The following is a 20185-nucleotide window of genomic DNA, read 5'->3' as shown; positions in this document are numbered from 1 at the left end:
ATGTGTGATTGACTCATAATAAACTACAACATGTCCTTCAGTCCAACAGTGTGGGCAACCCTGTCTCCTAGAAATTAAGTTTGAATATTGCTGAATTGTTTTCATAACCATACTTTAGTGAATTCCATCCTGTTATGTTCAGAGACAATGTTCCTTAAAGTTAATACAGTTATACAACACACTGGAGTCTCAAGGAGGTGATTAGAGTGGATGGTCTGCATATAAAGTGCAGCATATCACAAACTTTACTCCTTTAATTAGACACCTGAGACACCTTTTGTCATTTGATTGACCCCCGATCTCTACTTGTAAAAGCTGAGAAATGGGACAGGTGAAATCACATCATGATGGACAGGACCACCTAGTTGACAGCATCAAATTCTGAATTGATTATAATGATTTCTGCTTCATTAGTCAATTCAGCAGTTACACACTGGACCCCAAAGAACTGGCATATGAAAAAAAACACCTTTCAGTTGTTTTACTGGCCCTTTAGTTCACCCCTCATGTGGTGATTTATACATTGTTCCACTCAGTCTCAACTGTCTCCCCTCCTGGCTCTCCAGTGGAGGAATGACCTTCCCACTGCGGTCAGGGCTTCTCTCTCTCTGGCTCTCTTCTAAAATCACTTCACGTCCCTCAGGCCTGTCCCCTGCCCTCCTCCTCCATTTGCACTTGATCTTGATATAAGACGATCCTCCTGTCTTGTGTCTCAGTTCTTATAGGATAGTAGGGTGTCTTAAAACAATACTCACTTGTCTGACTGAAGGAAGCAATCATGGACTATTAGTGTTCCTATTGTCCATACTGACAAAGTGATTTGAAATATCCATGGGATGCAAAATCCACAGTCCTTATCCTTCTTAAATTTAACTGAGGCTCTGATTTAGTCAAATCAAGTGGTTATAATGAAACTCGCTCTTTGTGGTTATCCTTCCACTGCGGTTCAGCAGAGTAACTGGGGAAACATCAAGCTGGAATTTCACATGATAAAAAACAAAACATTGGAGGATATCCACTTGATTTGTCTAACTGACTGCAGAATTCCCCTATTAGGTTCTGTTGAACATGTAGAGAATCAGAACTGTTTCATTTCCCACCTATTACATCTGCAAGGAATCACTTCATGGCTGGCCAGTATGGACAGGAAAAATAATAACCTTGCATCACTGGGATCTCTCAGTTCATTTTTGATTTCCACAGGATGCAGAACAGAATGCATCTGACCACAACTGGATAGACAAACAACCAATCAGAGCAATGATATGAGTGACATAGTGCTGAGGGACAAATGCAAGTAAATCCATAAATTAAGGATGCCATTTAAGCATACAGGTTTTTAGAATTAGCAAAAACTTTCTTAACCACAAGTTTATGAGGTGGTCTATGAGGACATTGGTAGTACAGGGTAATTGCCAACCTGGTAATTCCCCGTCTATATGGAGAAAACAGCTATCGCCACTCAGTCTAATGCGGGCCCATCAGTAGGTGAAGGTTTCCCGGCCTTGCTAAATGCAAAATTGACCTGGCCTTTTCATTCCTGTCAGTTGGAGTTGGCTGATTAAATCCAGGTAAAAAATAAAAAACCTCACTATCAGTTGTTTGTAATGTCACGGTCATTAGAATAAACCACGGATAACGGTGTCAGCTAAATGATTGAACGCAACGCCCAAAATGTTTAGGATGACTCCTGGCTGTTGTTTTTCTTTGGTAATTTCACATTGTGACACAGTTGAAAGAAGACAGTGGCACTGATACACACGCACACACACATACACACACCAATGCAAACACACACCCTCACAGATTCAGGCGTTTCGTGTCCACCATGGCTATTTCATGAATGTATTTGCATGCAGAAGGGGCATGGGGGGCAGGGGGTGGGAGGACAGCAAATGTGCTACACAGCTTGCAGAAAAAGGGGGGATGCTGTGTGTGGATGCAAGCTGTCAGTCAGTCTTAAACCTGCTGCTCTCCCTCCTTCTCTCTGCACCGCTGTACGGTAGAGTAATCCCTTCCGTGAAGATGTGTGTTCCTGTAAATGTGCGTTTCCTTGTCTTTCTTTTAGTGTGTGTGTGTGTGTGTGTGTGCGTGTGTGCATGAAAATGTGTGTGTGCTGCACATTTCGACTATTCACAGCTGGAGTATAAACACAGCTAAAAGGAAAAACAATCTATTTCCAAATGGAAAACTATTTAAATTATTCACAGCTGAATCATTGGTGAATAAACGAGCGTGGTTATTGATATCCGCGCAACGATGAGCCAACACACACACACACACACACACACACACACACACACACACACACACACAGAGTGGTAGAGTTGGTGTTTTTGTTCTGCTGGCACCAGAGAGACAGAGAGGAGAGGATAAAACAACCCTCCCTCCCTCCTTCCATCCCTCGATCCCCTCTCCTCCCCCTCCCCTCTCCTCCCCCCTCACGGTAACGCTTCAGTGAGTTGAACGGCCAGGACAGGGGAGAGGGAGGAAGACAGAAAGAGAGGGAGAGAGAAAGAGAGGCAAGGGAGAACAATGAGCAACACATTTTTTTGATATAGCTGAGGGTCGCTGTAGCTAATCCTTCCCCTTCGTCCCCTCAAATGGTCTCTCTGTCTCTCATTTTTTCTTTTTTCCCTGCACTCTTCTTCTTTAACACGCCTTTTCCCCTTTTGATTGTGTTTCTTGTTCTTGTCTTTCTTCCATTCTCCATCTCACCCTGTCTTCTTTTTTTTCTCTTTTTTGGGTGCAGAAATATGGTGCCACTTTCATTTTGATGCTAATTCCAAAAAGTGATGAATCTTTTCCCTTTTGTGCCCTTTTCTTCTCTGGGGGACAGAACGAGCAGGGATTTACTCTTGAATTTAGCTTTGAAAAGGCAGAGAGGGAAAGACAGACAGAGAAAAAAGGGGGGTGAGGAGAAACAGAAATATTGAGAGGGGTCGGACGAGAAATATAGGATACAGAGAGGGGAGAGGAAGGTGAAAAAAAGCAGAGAACAGTGAGAAATACAAGAGATGAAGAGAAGGGGCAAGCAAAAACTAAGGAATCTTGTGCATGCTGAGTGGATAGAAGAAATGGACACTAAATGAGCCAGTGTGACCTTACAGGAGCTTCAATTTGACACCATCTTAACCAACACTGAACCCGCCTTCCCTTGATAATAAAAAGCTAAGATATTTTCAAAAGATGGTGTTAAGACAGGAAGCTGACATGTTTATACACCTTCGCCGCTGCATGTTCAAGGCGTGCCAGATCACAACCTCACAGTCTGATGTCACATTCCTTTGTGGAAAAAAATCTGTAAATTACTTTGTGAACTTGTCACCATATGGTCATAGATGGTTGACAAGGAAACTTAAAAAAGGAAGGGTCATTGCATCATTAACCAACATTCAGTGCTCTTATTGGTGCCAGACCTTGGCGTCAGTTCTACTGAAACTTATGGGAGATGCACACTAAAATCCAACATGTGTATGTTGTACATCCTTTGATGAAGAAACGTCTTCAAGAAGAAGGCAAATTTAAAAAAAAAAAAGTTTCAACTGAAGGTTCTCTTGGAAATCTAAAAAATATTATAAATAAAAACTGTTAATAAAATCTTTATTATTCCTTCTCTCTTCCTTTTATTTCGATCTGAGGCTGAATGCTCTGCCATGATTACAGACCTAATAATACCTCATGTTATATACAATTCACAGTATGCAGGTTGTTTTAAGGGTTAGCTTATAGCCACTGCACAGTTAATAATCAGAGGTAGTTTGTAAAAATTCAATTTGTAAACATAAGAGTTCCATAACTTTAGCTGTTATTAGCTTTGTTAATCATGGTAAAACATGCCGGCTCTGGATCAAAATAAAAGGAAGAGAGAAGGAATAATACAGATTTTGTTAACAATATTTACTTATCCTAAACTCAATATTTTCAAGGAACACTTCATTAGCAACTTTTTTTTTAATTTGCCATGGCAACCACATTAATTTGACTTGCCATGAGCCCTGTAAAGTGTCCTTATAGTCATCTTCAGAAACTATTTGGAGACCAACAGCAAATAAACAAATGTGCACATGTGGAAAAATCAGTCATCATGTTTTAATGCTCATTCAATGCTCTGCTTGGTGCCTGTTCTATTGAAGCTTATGGGTGATGCATGGAGAAGCACACTAAAGCCCAAAATATGTGCGTAGTGTGACCTAAGGTGAAAAAAAAAATCTAATGAAAAAACACACTTCAAAGAATAACATACTGACTGATTTCTCTAAATGTGTGCACTCATTTAATTGCTGTTGATTTCCAAATAGTATCCAGAGATGATTATAGGCACATTTTACAGGGCTCATAGCAAGTCAAACTAAAAAACTCCCCATGGCAAATTAAAAAAGTTTGCAAGTGAAGTGTCCCTTGAAAAAATACTGAGTTTTGAATAAATAAATATTGTTAACAAAATCTGTATTATAGCCTCTTGATCGAAATAAAAGGAAGAGAGAATGAACAATACAGATTTTGTTACCAAAATTTATTTATCCTAAACTCAATATTTTCAAGGGACTTCTTTGGATACAATTTGGAGACAAACATCAAATAAACTAATGTGTACATTTGGAAAAAAATCAGCCAGTATGCTATTCTCTGAAGGGTGTTCTTTCATTTGTTAGTGACATGTCTTCATTATAGGTCATACTATGTAGATATGTTGGATTTCAGTAGCCTTCTCCATGCATCTCTCATATTCTTCAATAGAACTGGCACCAAGCAGAGCACTGAAATGTTGGTTTATTACATAATGATGCTTCCTTCTTTTTTGGCTTCCTTGGTGCTTGTGTATCTTTTACCTGCCCAGTATCTTGCTGACACATCCATGGCTGACTCGTAGCTGGCGTGAGATGTCGCAGGGCCGAACCCCTTGGTGGGCGAGTTCTACAATTCGCTGTCGCACTACATCTGGGAGGGGCCTGCCATTTACAAACACACCTCCAAGCTGGTTCACCCCGCCATGTCCTGCGAGAGAGAGAGAGAGAGAGAGAGAGAGAGAGAGAGAGAGAGAGAAGTGAATGAAAAGAAAGTCAAGGATGAGTGGATGAGAGAGGGAGAGGAATGTTATGGCCGCCTCGCTCGAACCGTTGAGAAATTTAATTAGGTTACAGGCAATGAAATGAAACAAAGATAAACTTATTCAAATGTGAGTGACCAAATGAGGCCATGATGAGACGAAAAAGAATTTTAAAAGACTAAACGACTGTGGATTTAGCTGCATGTGCAACTAATAGAGAGTACACAGTAATCTACAAAATCTGTGATAAAAACTTATGTTTTCACTCCATAATTTTTGTGTAAAGTACACTCAAGCTTCACCGTTGCTGAGTGCTGAACAGTTCCACTGATGCAGTTAAGTTAAAATACCTTGTTAAAAGACTATTCAGATGGCCGTTTATTGGTCATGTTTACATAAACGTTACTGGTCATTCATCACAATCTGCCTTTTCCAACATCTGAATTAAAATATTTTTATCTTATTTGCTTTGGTTTAATGCATGTTGTCACACATAGATTTCTCTTGACTAAAGTCAAATGATAACTGATTGTAACTGATTGTATTCACCAATTTGTGCCTTTTCTGCATCTGTAAGGTTCTCAGGCAAATGGTTTGTCAAATTAAAAGTCCTCTGCTGCTTTAGTGTTTTTACTGATGCAGATAAATGCATGTGTTATAAATATGGAGGGAACATCTACATCTATGTAGATGTGATTATTGCTCTTGAAGTCAAGACATGTTAAATTAAGCAGAGACGAACTTTCTGAACCAGCTGAACCCACAGCTGTTTGCTTTTGACTTGAGTCAATTTACTATCTCAAACACATCTGATTGCTCTGGCTCAGCATAAAAGCACCAGTTGGACTATTCTAAAGTGCAAACTTTGCCCATTTTCACCCGGGGCGGAGTAGGCTAAGATCTTAAGTAAATGAAGGGATTTCAATTAATTATTGACCAAGGCCTGGCTCTGGCCCCTTACTGAAAGATACCACTAATATTCCCCCTGAGGGATGAAAGTATAAGAGGAAATGAATGAATAAGACACGAGAATAGACTCAAGTAGAACAGAGGCTGAACCTTGTTATAAAGTGTTTTAATCCTTTGCCCTTCTAGCCCTGTCTCCTGAAAATTACGTTTATATACAGCTAATTTGCAACAGCAAATACGCAGAGACGGGATTGCAGCTACTGTAACTATAGGACAGAGAAAATCATAGCTGCATGTTAATTCAAACTTTCATTTTTGATCGACAGATTTAAACAGCAGCAGCAAAGGAGCACGGACAATAAGTAGAAAAACTTCTGTGAATTTGGGCAAAGTATTATGAAGCAGGCTGATTTATAGGGATACAGTTTGCATCTAGCTTGTGAGTCAGAAAACACAAGGTGACATCTTTAGATTGGTTGTTTTGTCTGACTAACATTTTGTCTGCAAAAAATGCAATGATATTCAGTTTACTCTCATGGAAGTCTAATAATTAGGGATGCACAATATATAGGCAAATATGTATTGACCCAATAATGGGACATTTATATATTATTATGTATTATTTCAATTATATTATAAATAAAACTGATAATTCAATTACACATTACTTTCATTAACTTAAATGCAAAATATGTAAATTCTGCCGGTAGTAGTCTCTCTCACATTAAAACAATGACAAAAGACGTAGACTGATGACATCATGAAGTAGCATGGAATCATGGGAGTTAATTTATCTTCCCTTCTGAACAACCACCAGAGCTGACGAAAATCTAGCTGACATGACTGAGGCAGAAATTATGCTCATGGATCACATTCATAAACTTCCTTCCTCACTTTCGGACATTTCTGACATATCCCATGTTTTCCAAGAATTTACAATAACTAGCAACAAGCCAGAAACAGCTAGCAGGGTAACGCACCATTACTCTGAATACATTACAGCTTTCTCTACATTTGAACATTGTTGGAAACATTTGGACTAGTGTAAATACACGACTTAACAGAACATGTTTTTTTGTCAGTTTTTAGACATTTTAATGCAGTAATGTCACATATTATAGTTTTAATAAGTTTAGCATCTACACATACAGTAGGTGGCAGTATGCAGCATTAAAGTTGGTTTGCGATCAGCCAATAAACACAGAGAACAGGAACAAGCTCAGCACACCGTTGTCGCACTCTTGATGTCAAACTGCTGGATGTTAGTAGAGCCATGCAGTGCAGTCTATTTTTACAGTTACAGATGAAGACAACGCAGCATGTCTGAACATGTCTTTCAAAGCATTTAATTTGAATTCTTCGGGAAAATGCTCAATAAAGGCCAAAGTACGTTTGTGAAGTTTTTGATGAAAACTACAACCATAAACTACAGGTTCTTTTTTAAAATACAAATTTTTGAAATTACCAGGTATTTTATCAGTATTGACCATGAGAAGAAGGTAAATATCAGTTATTGTATCGGCTTAAAAAGTCCATATCATGCATCCAGTAATAATCATTTTCGAGAAGCAGAAACCAGAGAATTGTTGAAAAAAAAATTTCACATGACTGAAGCAACAAATCGATGGTCAAACTTTTGCCAATTAACTCTCGGTTGACTAATGGATTAAACACATAATTGTTTCAGCTCTAATACCAGACCTGGAGCGTATCCCAGCATGCACTGCAGGCAGACACATTCACACCTCTCATGACACTCACTACACTGAAAGGCTCCAACCAGCTCAGCCAGGTCAGAAGGCGTCTCTTGCTTTGAGAATCAACAGTGTAACCGTTAACCGCTGCATGAGACGGTACAGTCAGCAGTGTTAGGATACAGTACGAATCAGAACACCCTCCCAAATACTGTGTATGTACTGTATATGTATATATCTCGCCAAAAGCAGAGTATAAATCAACCAGATTTTTTTTCTACCACATAATCCACTGGCTTTTGTATTACCATAGTGATTACGTCTTTAGGGGAAACACACACACACAGACACACACATGCACACACCCTCACACACTAATCCTAGCTGTGGGGGTAATAGATTTTAAACACATTACCCCAGCAGGGATACCCCCTTAAACACAAAGCTGTCCCCTGAACCTGTCCCCCTGTCCTCCTCTTTCCTCCATCAGCATAAAATAAAGAAACACACACACACACATACACACACACGGGCTCACCTCCTCCAGCTCAAATATAAATAGATCCACACATGAAGGATAAATACAGAAATGTGAAGTCTAGAGAGTCTCAAACAAAGCTATTTCCAAACGGCTGATGTGGATGGTCACTCTCTTCCTTACTACTTTATTCTTTGAGATAGAAGCAGACTCATTATGCAGATGTCTGCTGCAGACAGCACCATTTGAAAAGCAATCGCTTTTTTTTTTTTTTTTTTTTTTTTACAAAAGACAGCAATATATAGACAGAGTCATATTTATGCAACGTCCATGAAATCCGGGGCTCAAAGTCTGAAAGGCATGAAATATAATAACCAGAATGAACTTTAAAAGACAATATAATCACATCAACTGCACCAGCCGCATTTAGCATCAAACCTGTTCAACTAAAAGACCAATCCACCAAATTAAAGACTTTGTGTTTCATTTTTTTCAGGTTTGTGTTGGCTTTGCTGTGATGAGACAGGTGCGTTAAATGGTCAAAATCAGTTTATTCATCATGGGGAGCACCCAGCTTATAAAAACAGTTGTATAAAGCATTTTGAAACTTTGGAGCATTTGTCAAGAGAAACTTATCTTGGTTGGGTATAAATTACAAAAACTCTACTTTACAAACTGAGGGCGTGGAGTTTCAAAGACATGGACATTTTTCCAGTTTGGAGTGTCTAATGCAGACAGTTTTACATCATGGGAAGTGTAGAATCCATCATTTTTTAAGCTTGACCTCTAGTAGGGACTAAACATAAGGACCTCTGCTCTAAATCTCACCCCTTTAATAAATCAAATGTAGCATTTATGGCTGAGGTAACCTATGTTTTAAGTAATATGTCTTACTATTTCTTTATGCCCTGGGTATGTCTGATAGGTCATAGTGCAGTAATATCGTGTGACACACAGTCACTGATTGAAAACGTAGTGAAAATCTGTACTCGAATAGGGGTGCCATTACATTACTGAAATATTACTTACCAAATGTGAAACTACTGGGCTTTAAAAAACACTTTAGTAAAAGTACAAGGTATTCTTTTCAAAAACTTCCCAGAGTATTAGTTAAATTTTACATGCATTATCAATAGCAGACATTCAATTGAAAGGGGTTTCTGTCGCTCCAATTCTTCAGTCTAAATTACACCCAATTCCAGCGCTGCTCTGGTCAGTGCTCATGGTCGCCTCTACAAACCTGCTCCTGCTACTGTTTTTGTTTTGTTTTGTTTTGTTTTTTTTGTTTATTTATTTATTTATTTATTTATTTTGTCTATTTGTCTACAAAAATGCAGATGAAATGTTTGAATATATTTATTAAAATTGTAGGCCTACACAAATGCACCACTGACAGATGTCCCCTACTCCCCAGCTCAACGAACGAGCTAGAGTGAAAAAAAGAGAGGAAGCGGCGTTAACGAGATCAAAGCAATGAGTCAGAGAAATAAAATGTTATTTTCTGATTATTTCACGGTGGTTAGAGCGTGTGTAACTCTGCTTCCTACATACAGACCTGAGCTTTTCATAAATACACGACACAGACAGAGAGCTGTGGGAAGAGACGGGGACCGCAGTGTAACCTGGTTGCTACGTTTTTATAGAGTCCCGACCTGAAAACCTGCACACTGGTGTTGGCTGGGAGTCACACACCACTGCCCAAAGGCTGACCCCAACAAATGTCCCGAACACAGCAACATGAGAAAATACGGACAGGGTCTCTGCAGACACAACCACACCACAAACTTCTAGTCCTGCACAGTATACCTTTAAGTACGAATAAAATACAGACTTGAAAAAATACTCATAAAATAAAAAGTACACAGTTAACACAGTTCGCTGATATAAGAGGATCATTCATTGGGAAGTGAGGAAACCCAATCGCTTCAACTCTGTGAACTGAGTTTGGGGTATACACCCAGGGAGCTATTTTGTACTGTGTGCTCTTTGAAATCATATTAAATATAGATTTATGAGAATGTCGAACTCACTATCTCACATTTTTCAATGAATTGTTGGCTTTCCTGTGTGTGAGCCTGCTGGTGGTTTTTGCTGTGCTCCTCTGCACTCTCTGCTCCTGGGCCAGTGCAGGCCAAAAGAGCTGTACAGTCTGTAAAGTCCGTAGATCCTTGACTCACTGGAAATACTGGGAACCACTATAGGAGACACCCTACCACTGCTGAACCCCACTGGGTTTTATTTTGGGAAAAACAGAGGAAAGAAAAGGACTGAAATGTAATAAAGGTCCCCAGCTCGACTTGAACGAATACGTTGTGGTTCATGGTGAGCACCTTAAGACTTCGCTCATAGTTTCCCAAAGTGTGGCCCATGGGCCCTCAAGGGCCCTCAAAAGCATTTTGTGTGGCCTTGGACTATAACATGAAATGCATGTATTATTTTGTTTTGATCATCTATTTGAATTCTCTCATTTTCAATCGCCTACATTTAATACACTAATGCTGAATTTTTTGATCAAGAAATTTAATGTTAAAATGTCAGAGCCACTCAAGAGCACAGATCTCATTATTACTTAGGGGGCAGAGGTGTTAAACCAAAGTACATTCAAAAAGCAAGTGTGTTATGGGAGGGGCATGTTTTTTCACAGAAAAAAAAACTTAAGTTACACCATTACTAAGAGTCTTTTTGGATTTGTTTCAGTCTACAGGCACCACTGGCACACATGTCATTTACTCAGTAACACCATTAGCTAACCTGTGATAAAGTGTTCGCTACAAATGTACACCTGTGGACTTCATTTCAAAAACAGACTCAACTTCTCTTAAATACATATATATATTTTCATATTAAATTACATAATTGATTTAGAAATCATTTATCAAGCGGTACAACCTCATGTTTTTTCAAAAGCTGGACAAAATTCGTCCCCGTCTTCCCCCTCGGGATCTGAGCTCAAAGACCAATCACAAATCCTGTGACAAGTTCATAGGTTTTTCACACGTTGGCTCCCTAACTTGGAACTCAGTCACTACAACTTTGAGAACCTGTACACTTTCCACATCAACAAAACAAAGAGCTACAATCTTAACAACAAAACAAAAGAAGACATACAACAACAAACATTTACTCCACATGAAGCAACACAAACTCAACATCTGTATCTTAATTTCTGAAATATGTTAAATATTAATAAATATATATAACTCAAACATCAGTCCTCTTTCTCAGGTACAATCTTTTAGATTGTGACCACTCAATAGTTATGTCCTATAGGTGGCATTATTGTCCACCTGTCCTACATTCAAACAAACTGTTCTTGTAATTTTAGTGTGTATTTGTCTCACTTTAAAGGTGAAATCGGTAGGATTTGTCTGAGCTGCTCGTAAACGAAACAGACAGACAGATGATGGCTGAGTATCATTCCCAGGACATTTTGGGTTGGTAACGTTCCGAACACAGAAAAATAATGAGAAAATAAGGAAATAAAAGCAGAGGGCTGCATCTCTGCAGATGACTGAAAGGGACTGCGACAATGTTAAGTTTGTTTTTCTTTAATTAAAAAAAGCGTAATCTGCTGATTTACTGTGACTGATTCCTGTGATTTTACTGGAAACCATCACTGTAACATCCCTCTGGGTACTGAGATGCAAAGAGAAAACTCACACAAACACATTTCCAGATATTCCTCACAGCAAGAGCGACCCTGCTGACCTATATGGACATTTTCAAGCCTGTCACACACTCTGTGAATGTTTTGTGTGGTTGTATTTGGAAGCATTATTCCTTCCTCCTCTATTATTATGTCCTGAAACCTTTTGCTGAATAAAAGCACAGTTTTTGCAGCAAGAGTCGTTTATAGAAGCCTACTTGTCCTCCTCCTCACCAGGTATCTGCAGAGAAGACTCTCTCCCCCCTCTCTCCCCACATTTCTCTCCCTCTTTCTCAGATAAGAGTAAATGAAATGGTTCCTTTCACCCTTCCTATCTGGGCCAGGGCATGAAATACGCCTTGCTTTGTAAAGAGATGGAGAGGAATGACTTGTGACCTACAAAAACCTCCAGATAACTATTTATTCACTTATCTGTGTATTTACTGTTGGCATTAGGCGTTCAGGCTCTCACCATTCTTGGGGTAGGCGATGGGGATTATGTGTTTAAAATTTATTTCCCAAGCCTATACTGATAGGCACAAACGCAATAACTTACACATTCTATAAAGGCATTTGTTTATCGGCTACTGTGGCATAATTCTTAGAATAAGTGATATAAGATGCATTTTATAGGCTGTATGCCATGTTTTTACACAGCTATAGGCATTAATGTGAGAAAGGCTGAGAGACTAAATTCGATTTTGCAGTTTTTTATCATAAAATTGCATTTTTGGGAAGGAATCTATTCCCTTTCTTGTGGACAGATGCCAAAAAAATAAATAATAATAATAATTAATTTAGAAACGGAAGAATTTGTTCCCTCACAGCTGTGTGAGTTTAGTGACAGACGTCCAGTAATTCATCACACTGACCAAACAAATTAACCACTTGCTCCCAGAAATTCAATCAACATTGGCCCAGCTCAGCTCAGGGAGGTTTTGTTGCAAATTAGATACAAAGATTTTTTTTTTTTTTTTGTCAAATTAGGGCTCCTGGCTTTTAAATGTGTCTCTATTTAAAAAAAAAACCCGCTGAACCTACAGTCTCTAGAGTAGGGAAAGTGTTGGCAGAGGCAGGCAGCTTCATTTCCATCCTGGAGACACAGAATAAGAATCAGAGAGGGACAGACAGAGACAGCTAGCCAGGGGACCAGGGGTCATTATGCATCCCCTGTTGTATTTTATTTATTTACCCTTTAAAGGAGCTGACTTAAGAGCCCAGCACCTCCTTAAATGTTTGATTGATTCACTGTTTCCGGGAGTAAAAATACAGAGATAAAGCAGAATATATTCGAGCTCCCCCATCCAGAAAATAAGCTCCATTAGGCTCTCTATGTCTCTCTTCCCGCTACATTCCTCTATGTCTCTCTGTCTGTCTCTCATCTCTCATCTGCCTCGTCACGGCCTGACGACTCAAAAATAAAGCAAAAGAGAAATCGCAACAAAACGCCACCGGTTCTCTCTCTCTCTCTCTCTCTCTCTCTCCTTTCCCTCGTGAAGAAAAATAGGGAAGTAGAAATTACTTTTGGCTGGAAACCTGTTTGGAAAGTTGCCCGCGAGAATACAGATGAAGCAAATTTCCTTGAGCAAACAGTGAATAGATCTGTGAGATGTGCCAGTCTGGCGTTTTGGACGTGTAGTGTTATTTTTCTCATGAAAGGTGGAATAATTAATATTTTGTCGGCGAAGTGGGACTCAGGGGAGCTTGTTAATAAACGGCTAGATTTATACATAGTAAATTTATATCAGAAGATGTCTGTTTCCCGGAGATTCGCGTAAGAAAAAGCGTGACTTGATTAAAAAGACGTGTATGTCAGCGTTAAAATGATTAAATGAAAGCCTACTTCAGCCTTTAATTGCTATTTCTTTACTTTCGTTTTTTCCAGTGGACAGTGCTCCGGATAAATAAGATTAATGTAGTTTTATTATCTGTTTTTGTTCTTTTTTTTATTTCTGCCTTGTTCCCGTTTCTTTAGGCTACCCACCCAAGTCAACCACCAAAGGTAGGCCACAGCCTCGCCTACTTAATATTCAGCATGCCACTATTACCATTACAATACACGATTATGAAATTCAGCTCATTATCATCACAATTACCTGGTATGGATTTTTAAAACATCACTGCAAGCTATATGTTTATGGTGCCAAACACTCTCCAAAGTTTGCAAAGTTGTAGTGGTCATGGTGTTTCAGGAATGATATAAACGATTTACAATTTTCTTTTTCTTTTATTCTAGGCTAAACATAGATGACTGTCACACCAAAACGGACATACCGAATGCGACGTGTAATCCAATTATTAACGAAACTTTGTAGGTAAAACAATCTGCTTTTTAACCAAAAAAAAAAAAGAAAAAAGAAAAACACTTAGAAATAACTGTCAGCTTTCATGACGTGCACCCACGCAAACAAAATGCACGCTGTGAAACACGTAATAACTTTTGCTTTACAACGTATTAAACATAGAAAAAATAAAATAAAATAGTAAACAGCATTCTGATGCTGTTAAATCAGTATCATAACTCTCAAACACACACATTCAACGAATTATAACGTTGTGAACTTTAAGCAATTTATTATGAATTTGTGTTACTGTGTTACACACATAGTGCACAGTGACACACACACACACACACACACACACACACTGTGGCACACACTCGCTCCACAACATTTCCACGCGTCACAGTCGATTCCTCCTAACCTCTCTCTCTCTACCTTTGACATTTTTTAGGTGTAATCGTTTTAAAGCGTCTCCGGGCTTTGACATATATAACTTTAGCTCCGCTGTTACCGTCAGCACCGCGGATCATTGGCTTTGGTGAAACGGCGGGGAAGAGGAAACATGATTCGTTCTACTTTTTTGTGTATGTGTGTGTGTGTGTGTGTGTGTGTGTGTGTGTGTGTGTGTGTGTGTGTGTGTGTGTGTGTGTGCAGCTTTTTTTTTAATCCTGCAGGATAACGCACCGTGGGAACCTCTGTCAGTCACGTAACACTGGTAACCTCTGGTATTAAACTGCAAAAAAATATATATATAATGCATAATGTATTACACGCTGAAATGCCGTAGGACGCTTTTATTCTGCTTTTAAGCGCAGAGGCAAAAATATTTCAGGCAGGGCTACCGAATATGGAACTTAAAAATCATTTTTAAAATATTTATTTATTTATTTATATTTAAGCTTGTTGAAAGTGCGGAAAGTAAAGTTCTTAATTTAATTATTCCCTAGGCCTAAATGTGGGGGCTTTCATAGGACCTATTGTTTTGTGTTTTTTCCATTAAATGTCAGTGGGTTTTGTTCTAAAAAAAAAATTGATGCGCTGTTTTTCAGTTGTTATTGGTATTAAAACTCGTGCAGACTGCAGCTGTGTAAAATAAATTCCATGTGAAGGGAGGAAGCTATTTGGGGAAGCAAAGTGCACTGAAAAAAAAGCAAAAAACAAAGCAGTGCCCGCCATGTCACGACTGAGTGAACAAGTTGTGTCCCCCCCCCCCCCCATTCATGTAGCGTGTCCCCAAGCACCTTGCACTGCTGCTGAAGTGTCCTTGAGCAAGACACTGACTGCCTGGCCTGCTGCCTGCTGTTAGGAGGCTGAACCTGAGTGACCTGCTGCTGCTGCTGCTGCTGCTGCTGCTGCTGCTGCTGCTGGGCAGTGAGAGGAGGAGAGTCTCCCTGCGGGGGATCAACAGAGTCTCACCTTGTTATTATTCTATAAGACCTGAGCAGATCTCCTGCCTGCACCTGAGTGTGTAGAGTGCAGCGTAACCTGGTTATAATGTGCAGAAACACACTGTTACTGTTTGTGGATCAAGTTCAGCTTTTAGTCATGCTTTGTTACCCCGATCTCTCTCTCTCTCTCTCTCTCTCTCTCTCTCTCTCTCTCTCTCTCTCTCTCTCTCTCTCTCTCTCTGACCCCTGCATCTCATCCTCTTCCTCCCTTCAAAAAGGAAAACACAAGCAAACCATCTCACACAAGGCACCAGCAAAGACAACAAAATAAAGCCCTGCATTGCCTGGATTACAATGCATTTCACAATATTTAAAAAAAAATCACCACAGCTTCATTTATCGTTCCTATTTAATCAATATACAAGTATCATATAGCCCATAATATTGCATAAAAAACACACTGAAAATCAATAGATAGGTAAATAGATCAGATCAGATTCACAAACGAAGGCAGATAGTACTATAAAATGATATAATTTGAACCTAAACTTTTGCTTGTATCCAGATTTAAAACACTGCAAAAAATGTCCATTTCTGCGGAAGGCATGAATTGGAGAAACTCACTGAATTTAGCCCTTTTTAAAATCGTTTTTTTAAAGATACGTGTCCCGGTATGGAAAGATAAAATTCACTTGCACAAAAATTTGAAAAGTTTCAGCCAGATTGTTAAATCTCTAAAATTAAGTCATATTAGTTCAATTTCAAATCGTTATTTGAATTTATAAGAGGCTGTTTTTCAATGGCGAAGTTTAAGAATTTATATTATTTCAGCACTGTTTGAGACTTTTTCATGTCGTTTTATTCATAAAAATACAACAAATAATAATACTAGATTTTAGGACACGGTAGGCAAGGACGTTTTTTTGCAGCGTGCGGTGCAACTCCGCTGTTATTATTGCATATGCACACGGAGTTGGTTGTTGATGTGGGGGGTGGTTTCAGTTGGGGGGCAGATGGGACCATGCAGATGAAGGAGAGGAAATTAAAAACGTGTAAACTTACTGTGCATTGCAGCAAACGGGTCGTGCTTACAGTGAATCTCCATCGGTACGACAGCAGGGCTGGAGGGCCCCAGAAATCAGGGGTCTTAAAAAATGCCACCGGACGCCCCGCTTCAGTCGGCCACTTTATACTGACAGACTGTGACCTCCAATTAATGAAGAGGGGTACCAGTTTCCTTCAAAAAGAGGATTTTTTTATTTATTTATTTTTGCTTAATTGGGTCTAAATAATTTGTTTAATTGGTTGACAACGTGACACAAGTTGTACTTTGATTTGAGCTAATAAAAAAAGATATTAAACATAAATGAAACTGGGAGGTTTTCAGGCGGCAGGGAGGAAAGAAATGGCGTCAAAAATATGAATTAGAGACGGGCTCCCTCCTCATGGGGACGGGACACCACCGGGTCTGTTCTGGCGTCTCCAAAACCAGAGGAGGGAAACGACAGCAGTAGTGCTCATTCCTTCAGCTGCTCGCCTCAGTCCAAAGAAAACAGATACAAAATGTGGCAAAAAAAAAAGAAAAGAAAAAAGAAATATGGAGAGCAAACAGGGTAGCCTCCCTCCCCTTTCTCTCTCCTTCTCGGTCCGCTGGCCGTGACCCCTGAACTGCGACTTTAACCGATGGGGGGCTGAACTTTCTCCTTTCAGTCTGTTAAAATATTTCAAAGAATGCAAAAAAGAAAAAAGAAAACCCCAGTTGGAAAAATTAAAAATACTCTTTACAGATCCAAGGTTATTTTTTCTTCCAAGTTATTTGCGGCACATTTCTTCTGGCAGACTCGTTGCTCTCACATTAACACTTGGTAATCTCCCATCAATAAAGCGAGTAAGAGCGGATGAGTGCTCACATCTTGAAGTCTCATATCCACCGTGTCAAAAGAAGAAAAGAAAATACAGAAAATTACAGAAGAGAAATAAAAAAAAATCAGCACTCTCTAGTTTGGGTAAAAGCTGTAGAAGCTGACGTGGGAGTTGTTATCCTGTTTGTATGAGCAAAAGGCAGTTCTTAGCCACTCTGTTGACCAGGACTCTCTGCTCAAACGTCGCTACTGGACTCCCGGTTTGTCTGTGAGAGTTTGGAGACGCATTTCTTCGCTCTGAAAAAAGAAAACAGTCCTGTCCCAAATTCAAAAAGGTAGTTTTGTCCACGCAGGGAACGCCACAGATTGTGATGTAAATACATACATAAACAGGCTTCTTTAACTACACAGAGAAAGAAAAGCTGCCTGCCTGTCTGCGCCCTGCGTCCACGGTGGCGCACGCCGCGTTTCAGGACCTGCTCTCGTGCGGACAGCGCCCGCGCTCCCAACCCCCTGGAACCCTAACCTACACGCGCCGGCCAGCTGCCCGTCACTCACAGCGAATTCGACCTATCACAACGCGAGCGCTGCCTCCACGTCACCGCCAGCCCCTGATAGAATCGGGCGGGGGAGCGCGCTGATTGGCCGGCGCGAATCCCGTGGGCCAATGACGCCCCGCATGAATTGTGCGCCCGCCAATGGGGAGGCGCGGCGAAGCGACGCAGGGCGCGGGGAGTAGATGATCATATGTTTAATTTCAATTAACGAAGTAAAAAACTTAATGCCTTTATACCCATTTGCGCTCAATTTATTCATGTCAATATTAAATGGCTAATTAACTGAGTATTACTAAAAATGAGGCTTAGTTGCAGCAGCAAGGCTTTAAAAATGAGGGAACGTTCAGGAACTCTAACAGTAAGTGTCCATCTTTCAAGGAATAAAAGCTTTAAAAAATAAATGTATGACCAAAAAAGGCCAATTTTTTTCAGGGAAACACTGAAGTTAAAAGAATTCTCAACCACCTTTGCAGGCCTGTACAGGAGTGTTATGAAAACAACTGGCCTTGCATAATTTCCCTCCTTCAACACACAATGTTATAAATCTTTAGCTTGGGGAGAATTGAGGAGAAAACATATGAAACATGCATTCACACTCATTACCTAATTGATTGCGGATCCAAACGGATGTCGTTTTTTCTTTTTTTTTTAATGAAATGCAATTGGCGAGCTCCGCATTTACGCTCCAAACTGAGAAAAGAGAGAGAGGGGGATTCATTACATGTTCGTCCCACCTGATTTGAGAGGGCATATCTAAGCCTCGCCCCTGTAATATTAACCACACAAATAGCCTAAAGCATGAGCCAAATTAAAAAGTGTTATTTCCCCTTTTCCTGTTTCTAGACATTTAATCATTTCCAGCTCCACGGTACTTATACCACACGCATTTGGAGATCTATAATCATGCGATTCCTTCCTATATAACAGTATCATCAAAGTTTATACCTACAATATCGTATAGGAAGCTGGTAATTACAGCGACACACTAATAAACAACAATAACATCAGTCTTTACCTTATTCTTATAGTTTTCAGGTTTATCCTCTAAAGACTTGATGGACGCCAAGGCAATCAATCTGATCCTGAAAAGGTCAATGTATGAAATTACTGAGTTTATTTAATTTCTGATTTTTACTAGGGGGTTTCTTGCTTTCAGTTATTGGTTTCTAGTCCTGTCAAGACATACGCTCCTTCAGACTGGTAATCTGGAGAGCTCTCACACACTCAGTTTGTCTTCATTAAAACACACACACACATCTTCTTATTATACACATTATTCTATGTAAAACCGTGTCAGAAAGTGAATCTTGCTGTATTTCTTTGGGTTTTGCTCTCTGTCGGTGGCTTCTTTTGATGTGCAGGATGAACCACGAGGGGGCGTTCAACCTTGGGCGATGTGCCCGTACGCACACGCGCGTGCACACCAGTAAACACACGCGCAAATACAAGACATACAGGAACTTTACCATCAACACTCTTGACCTTAAAGAGTCTTCCAGTCAGTCCAACAGGGGCCTTAAACTGACCCAAACTATATCCAGCCCTACAAGTACATTAATGCACAATATGTGGATTTTTAGCTGTTAAATAAATCTTCTCTGTTCACAAACACTAAATATGGTTTCATTAATCTTCATTGTTTCCACGTCCCTGCTCTTTAATCCACTGACAGTAAAGTCCTGCACCCTGAAACATTCACACTAATCCTCATTCATATTTCACATCTCTTTACTGAGGATTCATGAATTAGAGGCCTGATACAAATCTGACAGACAAAAAAACAACATTGATTTTTTTTTTTTTTTTTTTTTTTTTTAGTTTAGTTTTGTTTTTGTTTTTGTTTTTTATCCACAAAAATGACAAAAACAAATTAACCAGAATGCAGGCACTGAAATTTAGATATTTAGACTTGGAGTATGCAGCAAAGATCTGGGCCTGTAATTTAGGCCACATATGAACGAAAGGAGGCGAAATTAGACAATGAGAGACACTGCTGCGAGAAAATATTCTGGCAACCTGTCTGTTATTTGCTATTTTTATATGCATGTTAGAAGGCACGGATTATTAAATGTTTTATTTCTATATTTTTTGTATTTCTTTCATTTTCCAGATAAATAAATAATTATTTTTTTGCACTGACAGAGTAGAGTATTTGGCTCTTGAGGTCTCCAAACAAGAGCTCCCAAGCATAATGATATCACATTTAGCGTATTTTTTTCCACTCCTTTTCATTGTTCTCGTTCTCCCTCTGCAGCCACAGTCTGTTTTTATTTATTGAGATATAGTCACGAGCGCTTTTCTTCTTCCCCACAGAAGTAA

The 20185-nt window shown here is 39.5% G+C and overlaps 1 protein-coding gene across 1 annotated transcript in view; it reads right to left on the bottom strand.

The window, feature by feature from the left end:
• pax5 (paired box 5) overlaps nt 1–17780 on the bottom strand; it is a 60934-nt gene extending 43154 nt beyond the window's left edge. The window contains exons 1-2 of the mRNA XM_084715408.1: nt 16510–17780; nt 4833–4998 (exon numbers count right to left, since the gene is read on the bottom strand). Of these exons, the coding sequence (XP_084571534.1) occupies nt 4833–4998; nt 16510–16552 (209 nt within the window). The 5' untranslated portion in view covers nt 16553–17780. The remainder of the gene's footprint in view (nt 1–4832; nt 4999–16509) is intronic.
• Between the last annotated feature and the right edge of the window lie 2405 nt (nt 17781–20185).

Source organism: Lutjanus erythropterus, chromosome 3, assembly GCF_056507025.1.
Source record: "Lutjanus erythropterus isolate fLutEry1 chromosome 3, fLutEry1.hap2, whole genome shotgun sequence".
Taxonomy (NCBI): Eukaryota; Metazoa; Chordata; class Actinopteri; order Lutjaniformes; family Lutjanidae; genus Lutjanus; species Lutjanus erythropterus.
Note: the sequence above shows the minus strand (reverse complement) of the source record. Positions and strands in the feature narration are given on the sequence as shown.